Source organism: Emys orbicularis, chromosome 4 (genome assembly GCF_028017835.1).
Source record: "Emys orbicularis isolate rEmyOrb1 chromosome 4, rEmyOrb1.hap1, whole genome shotgun sequence".
Classification (NCBI taxonomy): Eukaryota; Metazoa; Chordata; order Testudines; family Emydidae; genus Emys; species Emys orbicularis.
Window position 1 is genome coordinate 66273611 of NC_088686.1, and position 20218 is coordinate 66293828.

A 20218-nucleotide genomic window follows, 5' to 3' on the forward strand; every position below is an offset into this window, starting at 1 on the left:
CAGCCTGGTAAAGTCACTTTACACTACAGGGAGCAAGACTAATGAAGCTGAAGAGAATGAATGAGAACTGCACAACCAGAAAGATATAATCTTTTGTACAAGACCATAGCCCCACTGAAGCCTCTTTGTGACATTGGGGAAAGTGAAACGCACCGCTTTTCAATTCCTTGCTATCACTACCCGCAAGATTTCTCAGAAATAGTCCAACAGCAGTTTTATCCACCAAATCAAACATGATATAGGTGCATTTTTAAAGATACTAGTTAAGAAAATAAGATACAGAAAAACATGTAAACCTCTCTTATCTAAGCACAGGCTGTGAAAAGCTTCATTAAATGAGTTAGGAAACTTAGGTTAAAAAGTAAAAAGATGGTAATATTGCTTCTGACTCATATGAAGATGTTCATAGATGACAAATCCAGGCCTGAACTGCAGTCCCTGATGTCTCATCCTTTCAGTCTGTTTGCATACTCTATGAAAAGAAGGGATTGAATATGGGGGACCTAAATAACAAGGGACTACTACATCTTTTGAATACATGGAATGGCTTCTTATATTGGTATCCACGTTTAGAGATGTAAACGGAGAAATTTCAGAGATTTGTGACCTAGACACAGAGGCTCATATTTTCAAGGCGGTTAGCATATCTGGATGCATTTTCCATTAATTTTAAGGTTGTGCTAAACTGCTTGCAAATCTCAGAATGTATATGTTGTATGGGGAGAAAGGGAAAGAAAATGGGGAGAAAAGAGAATTACTAAAACCAAGATCTCAAATCCAGGTTCCATTCACATGGAATAGTATATGGTTTGATAGAAATGGGAATAACATATTGGTAATGTAGTTTGCTATTGTCAAGAACCATGACTTTGGAAACTTCCTAAAGCAGCATGCAGTTTCACTTAGCCCATAAGTTTCTAGGTAGCATAAAAAAAAAATCAAAATAAAACAGCGTTCATGTGGTGGGAAACCTGGAACAGAAATGAAACAAGTAATGAACTGAAATGACCAATGGCTTCCACAGTTGCCAGAAACTTTTCCTGTCCTGATGAGCTTTAGAAGAGGAATTCCAAGTCAAGGCTGCCATCTAAAACGTCTACAGGTGGTTTTATAAATGTCTTCATCTGCACCCATGTGACCATTTGAAATCAGGTTCTTACAGATCCTGGGAATCAGAGGTCTTAAATATCTGGGTTTAAATTTTTTCCTACTCCAACTATGCTACTTATGTTCTTAAATTTGGAGGAGAAAGGATAAGTGTTAGGCAGAAGCTATGTGAATTGGGCTTTATATAAGCACTGTTGTGTTGAGTTAAATTTCAGTTAGAGTTTGGCATCTGGAGGGGTAAATTGTACCAAGCACAGACCTTTGGGAAAAGGATAAAAACAGGCTGCTGTAGGCAAGGGTATTCCAAATAAAAGGCAATCAACCCTTAATGAGAAGACTCCCCCCCCCATACCTCCCTCTACCCTCCCTCATTCAGGTGAGGAAAGTATGCAGATAGAGCACCTCTCTCCATATCTAGCTCTTTAATAGATACCAAAAAGCTCCTGGTAAATTAATGACAGGTTTCAGAGTAGCAGCCGTGTTAGTCTGTATCCGCAAAAAGAACAGGAGTACTTGTGGCACCTTAGAGACTAACAAATTTATTAGAGCATAAGCTTTCGTGGGCTACAACCCACTTCTTCGGATGCATACCGAAGAAGTGGGTTGTAGCCCACGAAAGCTTATGCTCTAATAAATTTGTTAGCCTCTAAGGTGCCACAAGTACTCCTGTTCTTTTTTTTTGGTAAATTAATGGTTTCTCTGGGTCCCTAAAAAGGGACTAAAGAAACAAAAAACTAAAAAATCCAGAATGGACAGGATCTCTTTCCTCTCTCCCCATTACAAACTTACAGGGAATGAAGCAGAGGATGTGTTCCCTCCCACAATGGCAGTTTGGTTCCTCTCTTTTCTTTTGGGGAAATGGTGAGAACTGTTACTATAAAGCTTGTGGATAATTAAGAATTAACTGCATATGCCAGAAAAACACCTGTGGGTCCAATCCTGTAATCAATATATTCTTCACTTCTTGTGCTAACTTTACAATGTTTATGAAACAACTGCTACATTTCACCTCAGAAGTGGCTACATTTCACCTGTGCAACAATTTGTAGGGTAAGTATCAGTTTGTAGAGACAGTTGGAAAGCTTGATAATGAAAGGCAATAAGTAAATGATACTATATCGTATTCAGTTACAAAAACTGCATGAAGATGGAATTAAGGTACAGAGTGTCTAGCATTAACTTAAAGTGCAAAAATAAAAAAATAAACACACCCAGAAGAACTACACCTCTACCCCAATATAACGCAACCCGATATAACACGAATTAGGCTATAACGCGGTAAAGCAGTGCTCCGGGAGGAAGGGGGGGGGGGGGGGCTGCGCACTCCGGCAGATCAAAGCAAGTTCAATATAATGCGGTTTCACCTATAATGCGGTAAGATTTTTTGGCTCTCAAGGACAGCGTTATATCGAGGTAGAGGTGTATTAGAAAGTCACAAAACACAAAGTTTAGGTTAAAACTTAAAGAAATGCAAATATTTGAAAGTATGGAAAAAGTGTGTTTGGATTTTAAGTTTAAAAACTAACTGATTTTCTTGGGTTGCTAGTAGTCAGGTATTTTTAATCCCTATGATGTTCCTGAAAAGGATTTTTCCCTTAAGTTACAGACATTTAACTATCTTAAAGCTTTTCAAAAATTTGTTACTATTTACAACATGCATTTGATGGTAGGAAGCAGGCTACCCTTGGGAGCCTGGGACAGGGGATACTAGGGACAGGGAAGTTCTGCAGGGCATTGGGAGCTGGAAGGCAACAATGAGCAATCAATGCCCTGAGAAAGCCTAGAGGAGCAGAACAACAATGCTTTAGCCACTGTCTGGTTTGGAGCATCTGCTTTTCTGGGCTCCATTTCCCAGACACAGATGTCTGAAAGTTTGTGTAGCACCTTTTGATTGCAAGTTCTGGTTTTTGAGGGGTTTGGGTTGGTTCCCCCCTCATCCCAACCCAAGGATACTGCATTTTACATGTGCATGCCTTATATTATGTTGTGAATGCTAGCAACAAACAAGATTAAAAAAATGTGTCTGGAGTGTTTTTCTTTAATGTAGTGTATTTAATTTGTCCTTTAACATTTAGAAAAGGGCATTCAGCAGACTCAAAATGTAGTCTACCCTTTTAAAAACCAGAAGCCTGATCCTGAGTGCATTTTTTCATCATCACAGAAGCAGACAAACATACTGCCATCATTCCTCTCTCCCCCCTTGCTTCTTTCCTATCTGTAAGGGGACTGTTGCCCCCTTACTAACATTCAGTGGGGGTGTTTTGGTTGGCTAGCTCCCAGCACTAAAAGGGGAAGGGTCGATGGCAAATCAGGAGCCTGAGACTGACAGTCCCCAGGAACAATGGGGAGAGGCCAATGCTCCAGATCAGCCTGATTGACAGGGCGGGCAAGCTAATCAGAGAATCAGGAGGCCAGGGGGGTCCCGTCCTCCGTGTGAACTGGAATGGCTTGAGTCAGACAGAGTGGGGCCGAGCTAAGGAGAGAGCAGGGGCCCGAGCTAAGTTGCTGGGAGCAGAGCTGCAGCCCCAAAGCCAGAGCACAGCCCAGAGAGAGCAGCCCTGCCCTGGGAGGAGAGCTGCAGCCACCAGAGCCAGAGGGGCCAGACAAGCAGCCAGGAAGCAGGTCAGAGCTGGGAGCAGAGTCACAGAAGCAGCCTGCAAAGCAGACCTGTCCTGGGGGCAGAGCTGTAGCAACCAGAGCCAGAGAGGCCAGAGAAGCAGCCCAGGGAGCTGAAGGCAGAGCAGCAGCAGCAGCCGTGCTGAGGCAGAGTGGAGCTGGGGCTGGAGCTGGGGCTGGAGCAGGCCGGAGCCGGGTGCAGTGAACAGCTGGGGAGAGTGAGGGGGACCCTGGGCAGCAGGCCCAGCACAGGGAGACGCTTCAGCCAAGAGGCCTTGCAGGCCAGACTTGGAGGGGGATCATAACCCCGACAGGGGGCGACGCTGGGAAGAAGGGTCCTGCCACCTAGAGCCTGAGAGCGTGTGGCCACCGCCAGAGCAAGTGTCCAACCCGCAGCGTCTCTGCAGCACAGCCAGGGCCTGAGAAGGAGGCCTGGGACCTACAAGGAACAGACTGTGAACTGCCCTGACCTTCCCAAGACACTGCTTGTGATGTTCCCTGCCACAGAGCAGGGTGATGGGTTTTCCTTTAACCTTTCCCATTTTTCCTTATTCTTTTTTTAAAGTAATTGTTAATTAAACAACTTGTATTTGCTTTAAATTGTATGAAATGATCAGTGGGTCAGGGAGGTGCCCAGTGCAGAGAGAGTACCCCGGAGTGGGGACACCCTAGCCCCTGTCCTAGGTGACCACAGCAGGGTTGGGGGTCAAGCCCCCCAGGAATCCTGGGCCCAGCCTTGTCGGGGTTTACGAGGACTCTGCCAGACAGGAGAGTGGAAGGGGAGTCCTCAAGGGCAGGGAGGCCTCTGGGTAAAGGAAGTGGGAGCGAGGACTCAGATCCTTTCGCTAGCCCACTTCACCGGGATAGTGCAGAAGCCAGGAAAGTTCCCCACAATAGCGGGACCATTCCCCCGCTTACATATCAAGCAAAATATTGAAGTTTAAAGGCATCCTAGAAAGATACATTCTCTACATGTAACCTAATTCTAAGCACACAGGCCTGGACAACCCCGAAAAAAATTATTTTTTTGCTGAGCAAATGGTAACTTTTCTAGACAGGTAGGGAGCATGTTACAAAGCTTGAAGATTTACAGACAGTATTCATCTCTGATTTTCTTTATGTATTATTTGTACCGCTTTTGTAGTGCTTGCTGCTCCAGGATCATGGTTAGTACAAAGTGGTCCAGTCTTCCATGCCTCTGTATCCCCACAGTCACAAAACCCTCCTCCAGTGGAAGTATGCATCTGAAAAATTAAGAGGTATTTCAGACATACAAATATGCATGTAAAAATCAAGAACACAAGAAAAGCGTACATTTGTCAAGCCAATACATCCACATTTTATGTGCCTCCAACACAGTGATAAATAACTATGCTGTAGGAAGTGTCATTGTGTAAACCATATGCTTTTATACTGCAGCATTTTATTTTTTTGTAATTAAGAAAGGGAAAATTTCAGTGGGGTGGAAGATGGGATTTGCTGGAATTATCTATGTTTCTTCACATGTGCAGAGAGCAGAGTAGGAACACAGTTGTGTCTTAAACTTGCAAATTGTTCCACATAGGCAGAACCCTGCATTTGCATGGAGCCGCACTGCCTTCAGCGGGGCTATGTATTGAACCCCAGGTGACCAGAGGGGTGGACTGAAGAGTGGGACACTGCAGTATTTTCTGAAAGCTCCCGGTAGCTGCTTGAAGCCAGTATATAAGTGACCATTAAGGGCAGTTCTACATATTTCAACATGCCTTCGACTCTGGGGTAGAGCCATTGAGGGCTTGTGGGCAGATAAGGGAAATATATCTAGAGGAGCTAATGAGAGTTCCCCTTAAACTTGACTCAAGGATGGAAGACAGGCCAGGAATGTGACTACTGCCAGGGCAGATGTGAAAGCCTGTAACATTTTGGCTACAGGTAAGTGTTTATGCCAGCCTTAAGTCACCATAGAAACCTTTAATAAAAGCAATGTGTGGGCCTACAGGGAGAGCTGGGAGAGGAGCTTTTATTATCCTTAAAGCCTATAGAAATCACATTTAAAATAAATTTTAAAAAAAATTAATGGAGATATCCTATCTCCTAGAACTGGAAGTGAGCTTGAAAGGTCATTGAGTCCAGCCCCCTGCCTTCACTAGCAGGACCAAGTACTGATTTTGCCCCAGATCCCTAAGTGGCCCCCTCAAGGATTGAACTCACAACCCTGGGTTTAGCAGGCCATTGCTCAAACCACTGAGCTATCCCTCCCCCTGGGATATAGTTATCTGCTAAATTTAAAACAACAGAGACTCTGTATCCAGGTGAGAGAAAGGAGCACAACTCAACAGATATGGGTTAGTAGATTCTTTATTTGACTAAGTGTGGCTTAGGATAGTACCCTACAGTGTGTGCACACTACAGAAATCCAAGAGATGAATTAATTTGTGTGTGGAGTTTCAAAACAGGTAATGTTTCAGCTACAAGCAAAAATTCCTATCAGATAGGGAAAGGGAGGCAAGAGAATCATCCATCAGCATAAGACTGAACTGCTGCTGAAATGATATCATGCACTAGAGTTTTCTTTTATATGCTGGAAAAGCATAACTGTTTTTACTATGGACTGACTACATTTTCATTTTAGTGTCTGAGAACTCATTGACAAGCATTAAACCTTAGGTCCCACAATTAATCACAAGTTCATCTCTGGAAAAGATTCTGAATGGAAGACAGTGTGTGTGCACGCATGCACACACATCAAAAAAAGGAATGCCAATGTCCTGCAACCTTTACAGTTGTGATGCAGGTTATTAATCATATTTGTTCCAGGGGTACCTTTTGCATAAGTAGCAAAAACAGACTGTAATCTTGTCTATAAAGACTTTCTATAGCAGATAGCAAAGCTGTCTAATAGCTTTGTTTACAAGTATTTCAAAGTACTGTTTAAAATACTTATTCTAGCAAACTAATTATATATATTTGCATACTAAGTAGCTGTGTAGCATTTTCTCTAACCAGTGTTGTGAGATATTGAGACCAAGTTCAGGGTTTAAATGCAATGCTCCAAGTTTGATTCTGCACAATGCTTTCTGAGAAGTCTGAACTGGCCATTGGTCCAGCATAAAGTTAAGATGAAGTGCAGGAAAGACCAGTAATTGTACATAATTTTCCCTGATATCCCAGTTACAAAAGTACTTATAAAATAGTTATTAGAAGTAATAAGTGGCCTTATCAAACAAAATAACATTTTTAAAAGTATTTACTATTAAAAATGCCCCCTCTAAATTATGCTTTTTTTTTTTTTTTTTTTTTTTTTTTATAAAGGTTTAGAATGTATTTACAAACTGGGGAAACATCACAACCACTTACCTGCTATCTTCATGTTCCAACTACTGTTACTTGGCCTTAAAGAAGCCATCTTAAATTACTGAGAGGATGGGAAGAGAAGACTGGAAACTGAACTCCTGGCTTCTATTTATCCTTTTAATATATCCTTTATGGGAGTCAGTTCATCCATCTGTACATATATAGGTAGCTAAAATATATGGAAGCTACTTATATTTTATTTACATAGTTCACAGGGATATTGTAAGGCTTAAAGAATACTTGTAATGCACTTTAAGCTCACCAGATGAAGGGTTTCACAGAAGTGCAGAGTAGTGTACTTTATCTGGCTGTTCTCAGCACACCTTCTGCCTCATTACCACTCCCTAGTATTTTGGAGGCTCTTTGAACCTATTCCCAAACTGCCAGGTTACCCTACAGAAGAAGAGCTCCGTGTAGCTTGAAAGCTTGTTTCTCTCACCAACAGAAGTTGGTTCAATAAAAGATTATTTCACCCACCTTGTCTGACTACCCTACTGTCAGGATAAGACACTTAGATTAGCATGCTTGACTTGATTATCTGTAAAGATGCACTCACTAAATACATGTGTGCACGCACAGTCAGCACTTCCTCTTTAAAGGGCAGTCATGGCCATTTGATGCAGGTAGAAAAAGCCTCCGAGGTGGGTGCAATTTCAACATCCAAAGTAATGAAGCTCAATAAAAACTAGTACATTTTTAAACTATGAAAGATTACAATTAAGTTGAATATATGGTGGTTTAGATGATCTTTAGTGTAACTTTGCTGAAGAGGTACATCAGCTTTAAAGGCTCATGATCCCTGTATGCTCCCACTCCGTTCACAAAACTGAGCATCTGTTGCAATGGCTCTTGAAAGGGAACAACCACCAGTGAAGTCAGGCAGAAAAGGGGACAGCAGAGGACAGTTCAGGAAGAGAGCAGCCTAAGGAATTACTTAAAATGATCCTTCCCCAAATAAGGGAGCAACAGCTGGAATTTCTCACTGGTCACATGGATTTGGCTCAGAGACCATCAAAAGGCTGTCAGGAAGAGAAGATCCAGGTCTAAAGCAATCTCCTGCACTTGAAATTTAGCATTTGTTAATTTCTCCACCCATCCCCCATGCCTCAAGCCCAAAGCAGTTTAAAAAACTAAATAAATCCAAATGCAGAAATAGACAAAACAGTATGTAGATTGCAGCAGTGATCTGACTGGTGAAAAGACTGCATTGGTCCCTGTGCATACATGTTTATTTTGTTACCAAATATGGGTTTGGAAACCTCTTTATCATGGTCAGCTTGCAAACAAGTCATTTTGTAAGTACTATTTATAGTACTTTACCAAGCTCTATAAACATGAGCTTTTTAACTGAAATTTCAGCATTGTTACTCTGACTGTTATTTACTAAGGGAACAAGCAATCTCTTATGGATTTTAACAATAATTGTAAATTATAACAAGGTCTCAGTCCTATGAATTGGATTATCCTCTTCAGATTTGCTAAAAAGTTGCTTGATTAGCACAGCAAAACCAATTAAAATGAAAGAGTTTGAGATATCTTTTTCACATTCCCAAAAAGCCAGAAGCACCCCAAAAAGTTATACATCATTTCAAAACAAAAAGGAGGTTAGAGAGCTCCAGTATTTTCTACTCTTTCAACTAAGAGCTAAAGAAGAGGAGAGGAAAAAGTGCCTTTGCCCACTTATTATTTTGCATGTTTAATGTACTCTACTAAATCAAAGGCAGATTCAAATCTCAGATGTGGAGATGGAAATTGACACCTCTACAATAAAACCAAAAAACCTGCTCCTGCACACCCCAACCATAGTAATGGAATTGAGATATGCAACATATGCACTGCATTTCTGAGATTTAAGTCTGGCCTCTATATCTAATAGGCAATCTACCTGTCTTAATTTCTTTGGAATAATCTACCAGTTACAAAGATTATTACTATTGCCTTTGCAACCGTAGTTCAGCGTGTGTGTGTGTGTTTATTAAGGTTAAGATTTTGTCACTGTTTTTAGTAAAAGTCACAGACAGTTTACAGGCCATAAACGAAAATTCACAAGAGCCCATGACATGTCTGTGACTTTACTAAAAATAACCGGGTGGCAGGGCTAGGTATGGTGGGAGGAATGATAGCTGGAATCCCATGGGGCGGGGACTGACAGGCCGAACCCCCTCACCTTGGGGGGGGGGGGGGGGGGGGGAAGGGAAGCCACCATAGCCCCGGCTCCAGCAGCTACAGCCACAGCAGGGGCATGCACAGCCCCCGCTCCGGAGTTGGCCACAGTGCAGGGCAGGGCCTCACGCTCCCAGCTCCAACCCCAGCCACAGGTGTGCAGCACCGGCCGCAGGCAGGGAGGGTGGGACATGCATGGCCCTGGGAAGCTGCGAGGGGGGTGCAGGGCCCCGCTGCAGCCCCTGTCGCAAGCCACGGGGCAGAGGCACACAACTCCGGCTGCAGCCCCCACTCCAGGGCAGGGGCGCACAGCCCCAGCTCCAGTCGCTGACAGCTGAAGCCAAAGAAGTCACAGACGTCTGGTAAAGTCATGGAATCCATGACTGCCATGACCAAATCGTAGCCTTAGTTATCATATAGTCATTAACTATGTGATCACATACTGTTTGCTCTGCACACAAAATAGACAGAGTAAGAGAGTTGTAGGGAGATGACATTCTCTTCTGTTTAAAGCATTGGACTGGGACTCAGGACAAGAGAGCATAGCTCTGCCACTTACTTACTATGGGTATGTCTACACAGCAACTAGACAACCGCAGCTGGCCTGTGCAAGCCAACTTGGGTGTGTGCTATGAGGCGGTTTCATTGCTGTGTAGACTTCCGGGCTCTAGTTGGAGCCCGCGAGCCCAAGTTGGCTGGCCTGTGGGTGTCTACTGTATATGAATTTGGGCAAAGCTATCACAATGCAAACACATAAGGGAGTCACATTAAGGTTGTCCTTGCAATTTTAATTCTGCAATTACCTTACTTTTCAGTGCTTGACTTTGCAACTTAAGTTTCCTGAAACTAGTTTTTCAATATGCAATTATAGTGTTATGAGCTGGATGAAGCCTTTTTATGGGTTGAGTCAAAACCTCATTGAGACTGATAGGTGTGAACTCACCCTTCAACAAACATAGCCGTAAGGATAAACCCTCACCTAAAACAAAAGGAGGGTGTGAACCCACCCAGGAGATTTTGCTGAGTATTGTTTTAGATAGGTAAGACAGAACAGACAAAAAACTGGGAAAGACGTAGAGCCTGTCTACGTGGTTGGATAAAATGCACTTACAGGGGTGTGACTTTTAAAGTGCACCAACATGTTGTGCATTAATTGGTCCATGTAAACTCTGCTGGTGTTCCACAATGCACTTTAACATAGTGCAGTACGTCACTGTACACTGCAGTGTGCACCAGCAGTGTCTACATGGACCAACTAGCGCACAAACATGTTAGTGCATATTAACCCATAGGGAGACAAGTCCTCAGAGAGTCAGCCTGAAGGAGCAGCTGAAAGCACAGCATCTGATCCTGGAAGAAACCAGGGGAAGACTTTTCTGGGTCAGACATGCAGGCTAGAAAAGTGTTCTTGGGTTCTGAGAGCAAAAGAAGCAGTTTTCTGCTACACCTCTACCTCGATATAATGTGACCCGATATAACGCGGTAAAGCAGTGCTCCGAGGGGGCGGGGCTGTGCATTCCAGTGGATCAAAGCAAGTTCAATATAACGTGGTTTCACCTATAACGCGGTAAGATTTTTTGGCTCCCTAGGACAGCGTTATACCGAGGTAGAGGTGTATTTGATTTCTTCTGTGTTCAGAGACAGAGGGCTTTGTAAATAAACAAAACTGCAAACAAATAAATATCTCACTATCACCAATTTCCCCTCCTAAGGGAGTAACCTACTAGACCGCACTTTTTTGTCTAACTGCTCTGGTCAAAAGGGATAACAATTAGATCTATGAAAGACATGCTCTTTTTTGCTCCGGCACTCATTTCAACAAATTGGTAATTTTCAAGGAGTAGGAATTGAAGTTTCTCATAATCTGTGTGTATTGCTATTACACACAAGAAAACTTCCCTATAGCAACACATACAACTTTACAGTACAGATTTTCATACCTTGTAACGATGGTTCTTGTGAATGCTATTCTGGAAGCAGTCCATGCAGAGTACACAAGTTGGATCAATTGCACAGTCTCTGCAACAAAAATACTAAACTTGGATACCATTCTAAAATAAAATAATGAAATATTCATATACTAGAACTGCTGCCATAGTTAAACCTTTATGGATGGTGCCAAACTCAATTTCAGGCATCAAATCACAGCTATTTCATGCTATAGATATAGGATAATGTTCCAACCCTTCCACATTAGGTTTGAACCATATTAGCAACGCTATTGTTCAAACATCCTTAAGCAGGGTTCTATTAAAACCAGCTTAATTACCATTTTCCAACAATAGTTACTAGTACAGGTGTTCCCTTGCCTAGCATGGATAGGGATTTTAAAAAACAACAAGATGTTATTGACTACTCTTGGGTAGTCTATAATGTGGTTTCTGAATAGAGTTGTAATCATTTTAACAATGTAAGATGTTGATGCAAAAGCTATGTTACATCTGTCTTAGGCTGTAAATATAAAAAATGATTTCAAAACAGTTACAATTTATAATACGGAAAGAGTCCCTTTATAATACAATTACACATATGTTCTTTTAGTGTAGTTTTTAATGTTGCAAAGTCAAGCTTTCAAGTTAGGAAATGCCAAAATTAATGTTTCCAGTACAACCTGAAGTCAGCCCCCTAGTGTGTATACATTATGATACAGTCTTAAATTACATGAGCTCATACTATTTTTTCCATACGGCCTCTGCCTCATTCAGTGCACCAGATAGACCTGTTCTGGGAATGAACTGTTGTGAAGAGAAGGCTGTCATCTGTAGGACCCTGCCTCATTTATGCAGAACTTGGAAGGTGTGTAGTGAATGAGGCAGGGGATTGCAGGAAGAGAAAAGATGGTCTCATGGTTAAGGCAAATGAATGCTGCCCTGGAGAACTAGATTCTGCCAGTACCACAGAGTTTCTATTGCTGGGAAAGTCACTTAAAACAAACTCTTCACGGGTGATCATTAATGGTGTGTTCCTCATTTTCTGGGTGCTTGACTTGAGACCCTGGGTCTAATTTGCAGAAATGCTGAGCACTCACTGGTGCTACTGAAGTCAATGGGAGCTATGTTTTGAACATACGAAGTGCTTCATATTGCTAAGTACACTGAAAAGTCAGGTCATGGTGCCTCAAATTGGGCACCCAAGCTTAGTGGATAGTTTTGACCTTAGTATCCATCAGGTGGTCCAGAGACATCTACACGGAACACATCACGGGACACCGCCAGTACCAGGTTGAGTAACTGAGACCGCCGACCAGGGAAATAACCCACTTCCTTCCCTGACGAACCGAGGGACGCACCCCACCCATGTACTTATTCTCTACACCAATATTGACTTGGACTCTTAATACATTCCATGGGTGGTGTACCCGAGCCCACTTATCCACTGACGCTTTAAAAACTCCCACACCCCAATCTGGATCTATGCTGGTTATATGATATGTATGTACCTTGTGAACCTTGTAACCGATACTTGCAATCCCCCATAACCCAAGCCTGACCCCAGATGTACAGTACCTTCCCTCTTAACTTGTGTAAATTTGATTTTAAACATTAACTTTAATAAAATGTTTATCTCTGTGCCTCAGCTCCTTATCCATAGAATGGACACATCATATCCTTACCTCACAAGGGTGTTGTGAAAACAAAATTAACGTTTGTGAAGCACTCCGATACTATAGTGATGACCATCACAGAAAAAGCCCATGAGGAAATTATTAAAATCCTGCTCTGAAGAGACGATTATTACACATTAAAACAAAGAGGATAAAACAAATGATTGAATAGATGCTCACCCTGCATACTGAATAAGGAAGATATGCAACTGTCCTTCCCATTTACTGAATGGTGAAGGGGTCCAGAGGAGAAAATAGTATGTGATCATGTAACAAATGATATCATAATGCATACCCACAACCATAAAGGTTGCACAGACAACTTTAATTCCGGCATTTCCTAATATTTGAGTGCTGGACTTTGCAATCTTAACAACATTCTTTTAACATAGGAAATTACACAAAAAAGGCTAGGTTTTTCAACACAAATTGGAACAAAACAAAAACAACAACTGGCTTTCTGTCATCTGGCATTACAATGACACCCACATGAGCCATCAGTAGGGTTGGAACCTTTAAGTCCACCATACAGACTTCTACTACTTAAGCTAAATGAGTAATGGATACCAACAGTAGGTTGTCATCCTCCACGTGGACCAGCATTGGAGCGAGGGGGGGACACAATTTGCCACTGGGTTCACAGATACTTGCTAACAGCAGAGGAATGGAGAAACTCTGGAATCATGAGATCCATTCCAGGGTCTGAATGGGAGAGTTCTCTAGTGAGCACAGACTTTTCTGCCCTTTACCCCGAAGCATGATCCTTTCTGCCCTGTACCCTCCAACCTAACCCTATCCAGTCCTGTCTGTTCCCTACCCCTAGCTCCTGAGCCCAGTCCCATTCTCCTCACCTAGGCAGCTCCAGTCTCCACTCCACAGGCTTCTAACCCCAGTACCAGTCCCTTTGCCCAGCAAATGGTAGCCTCAAACCTCTGGACTCCCTGTTGCAGTCTCCCATGCACGCTCACAGTCCCTCCCCCCACAGCAAGTCTCAATTCCCTCTTCCAATGTCTGTCCCTCCCCCAATATCTAGCAGTCCCCTTCACCACAATCTCCCATTCCCAGCCTCTACCTGCCCCAATTCCCAGTTTCCCTCTGCTTCCAATCCCAGCCCCAGCCACCATTCTCTAGTTCCAATCATCTTCCCTCCAGGCTCCCTGTCCCAATCTACTTTCCCTGACCCCCACCCAAGTCCAGCTCTTGTCCCCTCTGCATTTGAATAAGGGAGCTTCCGCTTCCACTCTGTCTGGGCCCAGCAGAACAGTTATTGAGATCACAGTAGAGACAGACTCCCTGCTCTCAATTACAGTCCCCAGCCTGACCTGCAGCAGCCCAGAGCTACAACTGCAGGAAAAGTCCTGCCCTGTCCTAGGATGGGGCACATTCAGTTGCTCTGTTGGGATGGTCTGGTCACATGTAGGAGTGGTGAGGTCATGGATGGAGCATGCTCAGTGCAGATGAAACGTTCAGGGAAATGTCAGGAAACCTTATAATAGGCAGTGCTCCCAGCCTCACCTATAATAATAGTTGGCTCATATAATGAAATAGTCATTGAATGGAAATTACTATAAACTAGTATATTTCACCGCTTTCTATCTTAAATTTGATTCATCCCACATACCTAATTAGTCTAAATTAAACTTAGCTTCTTTTTTTAAAAAATCAGCAAATATAGCTAAATTTTACAATTATTTCAAGCTTTGCAGCTTGCACAGTGCCTTTTTAAAAAAAAAAAAAAAAAAAAAAAGAGGGATGGGGATCTCCCCAGACTAGTGCATTGTGGGAGTATGACAAAAGAAGAAGATAGGATAAGAGGACTGTAGATCAAACCATGCTGAAGTTGAAAGATTTCTTGTGCTTTGGGGACTAAGTCTTCTATACACCTATTGACCATTTAAAGTCAAGAAACTTAATATGAGTTGCAAACAAGCCAGTACCACACAGAGAAATAACTTCAATTTTTGCTTATCACATTAACGTAATCTGTGCTCAATTTAAAGTAGATTGTGATAGCAAAGCAATTATCATAGCCACTTACCCAAGGATCCTAGTGGGATACATCTAGCAGCAAAAATAATTTTATAAAGTCTATTATTGCTGAGTTACCTCACAAGAAATATTCATGATGACTAGTGCCTTACCTGCAAGAATATGTAGTCTCTCCACTTTTGAACACCTTCCCGCAGAGTTGAGAAACTCCGCACTGCCGCAGTTTCTCCAGGCAGACATCCGGATCTTCCCTAAACAAGTACCACTCCAGAGGGTCAAATATTTGTTTCTGGGCCATTTCTTCCTGCTTCTCCAGCAAGGGGTCCATTTCAGCAGAGTAGATGTTTGGCACATACTTTGCCAGTTGTTGTAAAAAGGCAGCCTGAAAGTCAACTCTCTCATCCCACCACTGCAAGAAAATTAGAGTTGGGGTAATACGTCAGTGGAGAAATAAAATTAACAATGATTACTACAAAACCAGGGTCATTTTCCATTTCAACAATCTGAAGTTCTGTGCACCAGGAAAAATGCATATCCACATTTACAGGATAAATTAACAACAGAAAGTAGCTTATATTTAGTTTTAGAACCTTTGAGGCTTTTAGTATTTTGCCCCAAAATACATCTCTGCTATTTGCTCTTATTCTAGCTCTTTATACTCCTATAGGTGCTCTCCAACTGCTTGATTTCTTTTCTTCAATTCTGAACTTCATGCATTCTTTCATAGTGTTCCCACTCTTTAATTTCTTTTTAAAGTGGGAGGCATTTCTAGTGAACATAAGCCAAAAAATACATCTGTCAGGAGGTAGCTACATGCATTTTCCCCATAAATACAAGTTATTTTCACAAATGATCCTCCCTCAATAAAATTTTCTCTAGGCCAGCAAGCAAAGTACAAGTCCACTGGAATTTGGAAAGGGTGGGAGTCTGACATGGAAGGAACAGACTGCTCAACTTGTTAGTGGACTCAACTAAAGAAAATCTGTCACATGAAAGACAAAAAAACTTCACTTTTAACTTAAAGATAAAACCTAATAGCCATTGATCGACCTATCCTCCATGAATTTATCTAGCTCTTTTTTTAACCCTGTTATGGTCTTGGCCTTCACAACATCCTCTGGCAAGGAGTTCCACAGGTTGACTGTGTGTTCTGTGAAGAAATACTTCCTTTTATTTGTTTTAAACCTGCTGCCTATTAATTTCATTTGGTGACCCCTAGTTCTTGTGTTATGAGAAGTAGTAAAAAACACTTCCTTATCTACTTTCTCCACACCAGTCATGATTTTACAGACCTCAATCATATCTCCCCTTAGCCATCTCTTTTCCAAGCTGAAAAGTCCCAGTCTTATTAATCTCTCCTTATATGGAAGCTGTTCCATATCCTCAATCATTTTTGTTGCCCTTTTCTGAACCTTTTCCAATTCCAATATATCTTTCTTGAGTGGGGCGACCACATCTGCACATAGTATTCAAGATGTGGGCGTACCATGGATTTATATACAGGCAATAGGACAGAAAATATCATGTTATCTATCCCTTTCTTAATTATTCCCAGCAACTGAAAAAAAAAAAATTCAGAAAAATCATGGGGCACCATATTAACACCTTCATGGTTCATAAACAGGGTTGGAACATTTAGATTCACCACATAGACTTCTACCACTTGAGTTAACAGAATAACTGGTAGCAGCAATAGGTTGTCATCCGCTCGGCAGACCAGCATTAGAGGGGGAAGTGTCACACTTTGCCAGTGGATTTCACAGATAAGTGCTGACAGCAGCGTTGAGACTCTGGAATCTTGGTCTCCATTTCAGGCTTTGAAAGGGAATGTGCTGTGATGAGCACAGACGCATCTATTTTCCCTGAACTTGATACTTTCTGCTCCTCTCCCCTCCAACTTGTCCTCATCCAAGTCATATCTCTAGCCTATCCATGGCTCCTTGTCCCAGTCCCATTCTCCTTGCATACCCACTCCCAGTTTCCATTCCTCAAGCTTCTTGTCAGTCTCTTTGCCCAGCCAGTACTTGTCTCCTGCTCTGAGCTCACTGTCCCTTTTCCCAATCTCCCCAACTCGCAGTCTCTCCCCACACCCAGATCCAGTCTCAGTCTCTTCCTCCCACCCCAAAACCTCGTTCCCAATCTCTTTGCTCAACCTCTGGCTCCGGAGTCCTCAGTCAATGTGTCTCTCCATCCCCCACTGGTTTCTAGTCCCAGGCTCCCTCCCTGGACTCCTCATCCAATCTCAGTTTCCCCACTTCCACCCCTGCTCTGGCTTCTTGTCTCAGTCTCTTTACCTAGCCACCCCCAGTTCTCTCAATCACACCCAAGCTCCTTGTCAGATTTGTCTCCAATTCCCAATCATCTTGTCTCTTCCCTACACCTCAGTCCCAGTCTCTCCTTGGCTACTTGTCCCTACTTACTCCTTTCCCTCCCCCTGGTCTGGCTTTTGGCCCCTCTGCATTCAAATCAGACAGCTTCCTTCTCCACTCAACCTGGGTGCCCACAGGGATTCACTGAGAAAACAGGAGAGACAGGCTATTCCCATGCCCATCCCCAACCTGATCCTGAGCAGCTGGGAGCAGCCATTACAATGTAGTCCTTCTGAGCCCCCATAGCCCTAAACTGGACCATGCTCAAACCCTTTGTGGGGATGGACCATGTACAGTCAGCTCAGTATTAAGAACTGTGAGGGGCTAGAGCAGAGGTCGGCAACGTTCGGCATGCGGCTCGCCAGGGTAAGCACCCTGGCGGGCCGGGCCAGTTTTATTTACCTGCTGACGCGGCAGGTTCGGCCGATCGCGGCCCCCACTGGCCGCGGTTCACCGTCCCAGGCCAATGGGGGCGGCGAGAAGCGGTGCGGGATGTGCTGGCCGCGGCTTCTCGCCGCCCCCATTGGCCCGGGACGGCGAACCGCGGCCAGTGGGGGCCGCGATCAGCCGAACCTGCCGCGTCAGCAGGTAAATAAAACTGGCCCGGCCCGCCAGGGTGCTTACCCTGGCGAGCTGCGTGCCGAACATTGCCGACCCCTGGGCTAGAGCATTCTCAGTGGGGATAGACTCTTGAGAGATTTTAGCTGTTAAGCTCTAGCAAGTCTTTAGGCATGTGTAAACTGCAATTTTTTCAAAGGCTTGTAACGTGGCCAAAATTGGGCACATTTTCACAGAGATAGCAAAAGGCACAACACAAAGTCCGCCGCTAGGCAAATGTCAAGTCCCTGCTCCAAAGCATGAGAGCATTTCAAAGACAAGAATGTAACATAAACAAAACATTTTCCCCTAGCCTCGTTCTTGGAAACAGCTGAACTATTTTGATCGGAATTTTCCAAAAAATTCAACTTGAACCAGATACCATTGAGATACTGTCAGCCAACAAAGTTCTAAGCAACTGAGAACAGGATCTTATCATGAGAAGTGTTGAGCAACCTTAATAATAGGCAATGCTATTAGACCCACCTATAATTAACATCAGACTATTAAACTCCATAATTTCCATAAAGTGCCTCATCTTCTCAACATCAGTACACCTATGTCCTTGTCCACACTGAGAACTTTAGGTGATCTCCCACCAATAGTGCTGGGAATAGTGAAAGGTCTAATGTACTCTGACCACCAGTGTTTTTACCACTGCATAGTCTAACCCTGCAGTTAGATGACATAGTGGCAAACAAATCACTGGCCATCATTGTTCTCACCAGCAGAGTTTAAATTATGAGAGATTTCCCTTCAATTTTCATTGTATGCAATCACAGTCATAAGATCGAAGCTATATTTTAAATTTAACAGGTATTCTGTAAGCTTTCTAGTATTGCAGTTACTGAATCTGAAAGCAAAGCAGACTGTAGTAGTACAAATGTTGACTTTCAATTGATCTGATCTCTTCTCTCAGAGACCATGGAGTCCTGTTCCTGCTTCTAAGCACAAATCCTCTTGGCCTCCCTGTACTTTGTCAGAGATTCCAATCCCCTAACTTACTATGTCCAGTTCCTGAATTTTAGTCATGCAAATGAAGAAAATCAGAGTAGTAGCTGTAAGGAGTAGGGTGATCAGATAGCAACTGTGAAAAAATGGGACAGGGGTGGGGGATAATCGGCACCTATATAAGAAAAAGTCCCAAAAAATGGGACTGTCCCTTTAAAAACAGGACATCTGGTCACCCTAGTAAGGAGTCGTGAAAGTTAGAAAAGAGAGAGACCTATTAGGTAATTCAATACCAGATCCCTGACAAGGCATGGGATCACTTCAGAACAGTTTACTGTTGTAATGGGCACCATGAACTTGAAAACTAGTCAAACAAGAAAACAAAAAAAATAGTAACAGATTCTCAAAAACTTCAGCAGTTTCAGGTACTAAATTTTCCCTGAGTTTCCCTGCAGTTTACAATCATGTTTCCCTATATTTTAAAAATGTTCTCTCTCCTCTGTTGCTGTGGGAAAAACCCAAACAGGGAAATGGACCAATTCTACAGGGAAGCAGTGAAACTGAAACTTTTTGTACACACAGTACTATCAAATTAATAAAGTGAAGGTATAATTTTTGCCTTCTAATCCTTCACAGAGAATGTCTAAACTACAAAAAATGATCGATTTAAAAATGCATTAGCTACTCCAGTTTAACACAGTTTCAAACACAACTTTGCACCTAGCATAAACAGCACAAGTTGTATTTAGATATCAGTGGTTAAGTGTACAGAAGAAGCTGGGGTCTCTGGGGAGGATTATTATATGGCATTTATTCCCATATTTCCTGGCTTTTGTTAATGCTGCATCTATAACATCATTTTCTTTCTTTCCCTCCCCATTTGATACTTCCCCCCTTCCAGCATCTGGATTTGGATTTTGGCTACTCCTCCTGAACTCAATGTGCTGCTTTGCAAATGACTAACTTTGGGATTTCTCATTGTGTAACTTTTGTCAAAAGAGCTCAGGCAGAATCCACAGTTTGTTTAGGGCATTTGGTCTGTTCGCTGTAATGAAGCATTAACCAGTCATTTTAGTGTCTCTTTAGAACAGACGTGGGCAAACTACGGAGCCGCAGGCCACATCTGGCCAAGGAGACCGTCCTGCCTGGCCCTTGAGATCCCGGCCGGGAAGCCTAGTCCCCGGCCTCTCCCCCACTGTCCACCCTCCCCTGCAGCCATGCCGCAGCGTGGGCCGCGCTCTGGCCCGCCACTCCCACTGGGCAGCGTGGGGAGCGCAGCTGCCTCTGGCCGGGTGTCACGGCTGTGAACTCCTACTCCTGGTAAGGGGGCAGGGAGCGGGGGGGCCAGGTAAGGGAGCGGGGGTCCCGGGGGGCAGTCAGGGAGGAGGGGGTGGTTGGATGGGGCGGAGGTTCTGGGTGGGCGGTCAGGGGATGGGGAACAGGGACGGTTGGGAGTGGGATTCCAGGGGGGCCTGTCAGGGGGCAGGGA

At 43.4% G+C, this 20218-nt stretch overlaps 1 protein-coding gene across 1 annotated transcript in view; it reads right to left on the reverse strand.

The window, feature by feature from the left end:
- The window catches only part of UBR1 (ubiquitin protein ligase E3 component n-recognin 1), a 139066-nt gene extending 123911 nt beyond the window's left edge, over window positions 1-15155 (reverse strand). The window contains exons 1-3 of the mRNA XM_065404224.1: window positions 14965-15155; window positions 11160-11238; window positions 4857-4967 (exon numbers count right to left, since the gene is read on the reverse strand). Coding sequence (XP_065260296.1) covers window positions 4857-4967; window positions 11160-11238; window positions 14965-15140 — 366 coding nt within the window. The 5' untranslated portion in view covers window positions 15141-15155. The remainder of the gene's footprint in view (window positions 1-4856; window positions 4968-11159; window positions 11239-14964) is intronic.
- Between the last annotated feature and the right edge of the window lie 5063 nt (window positions 15156-20218).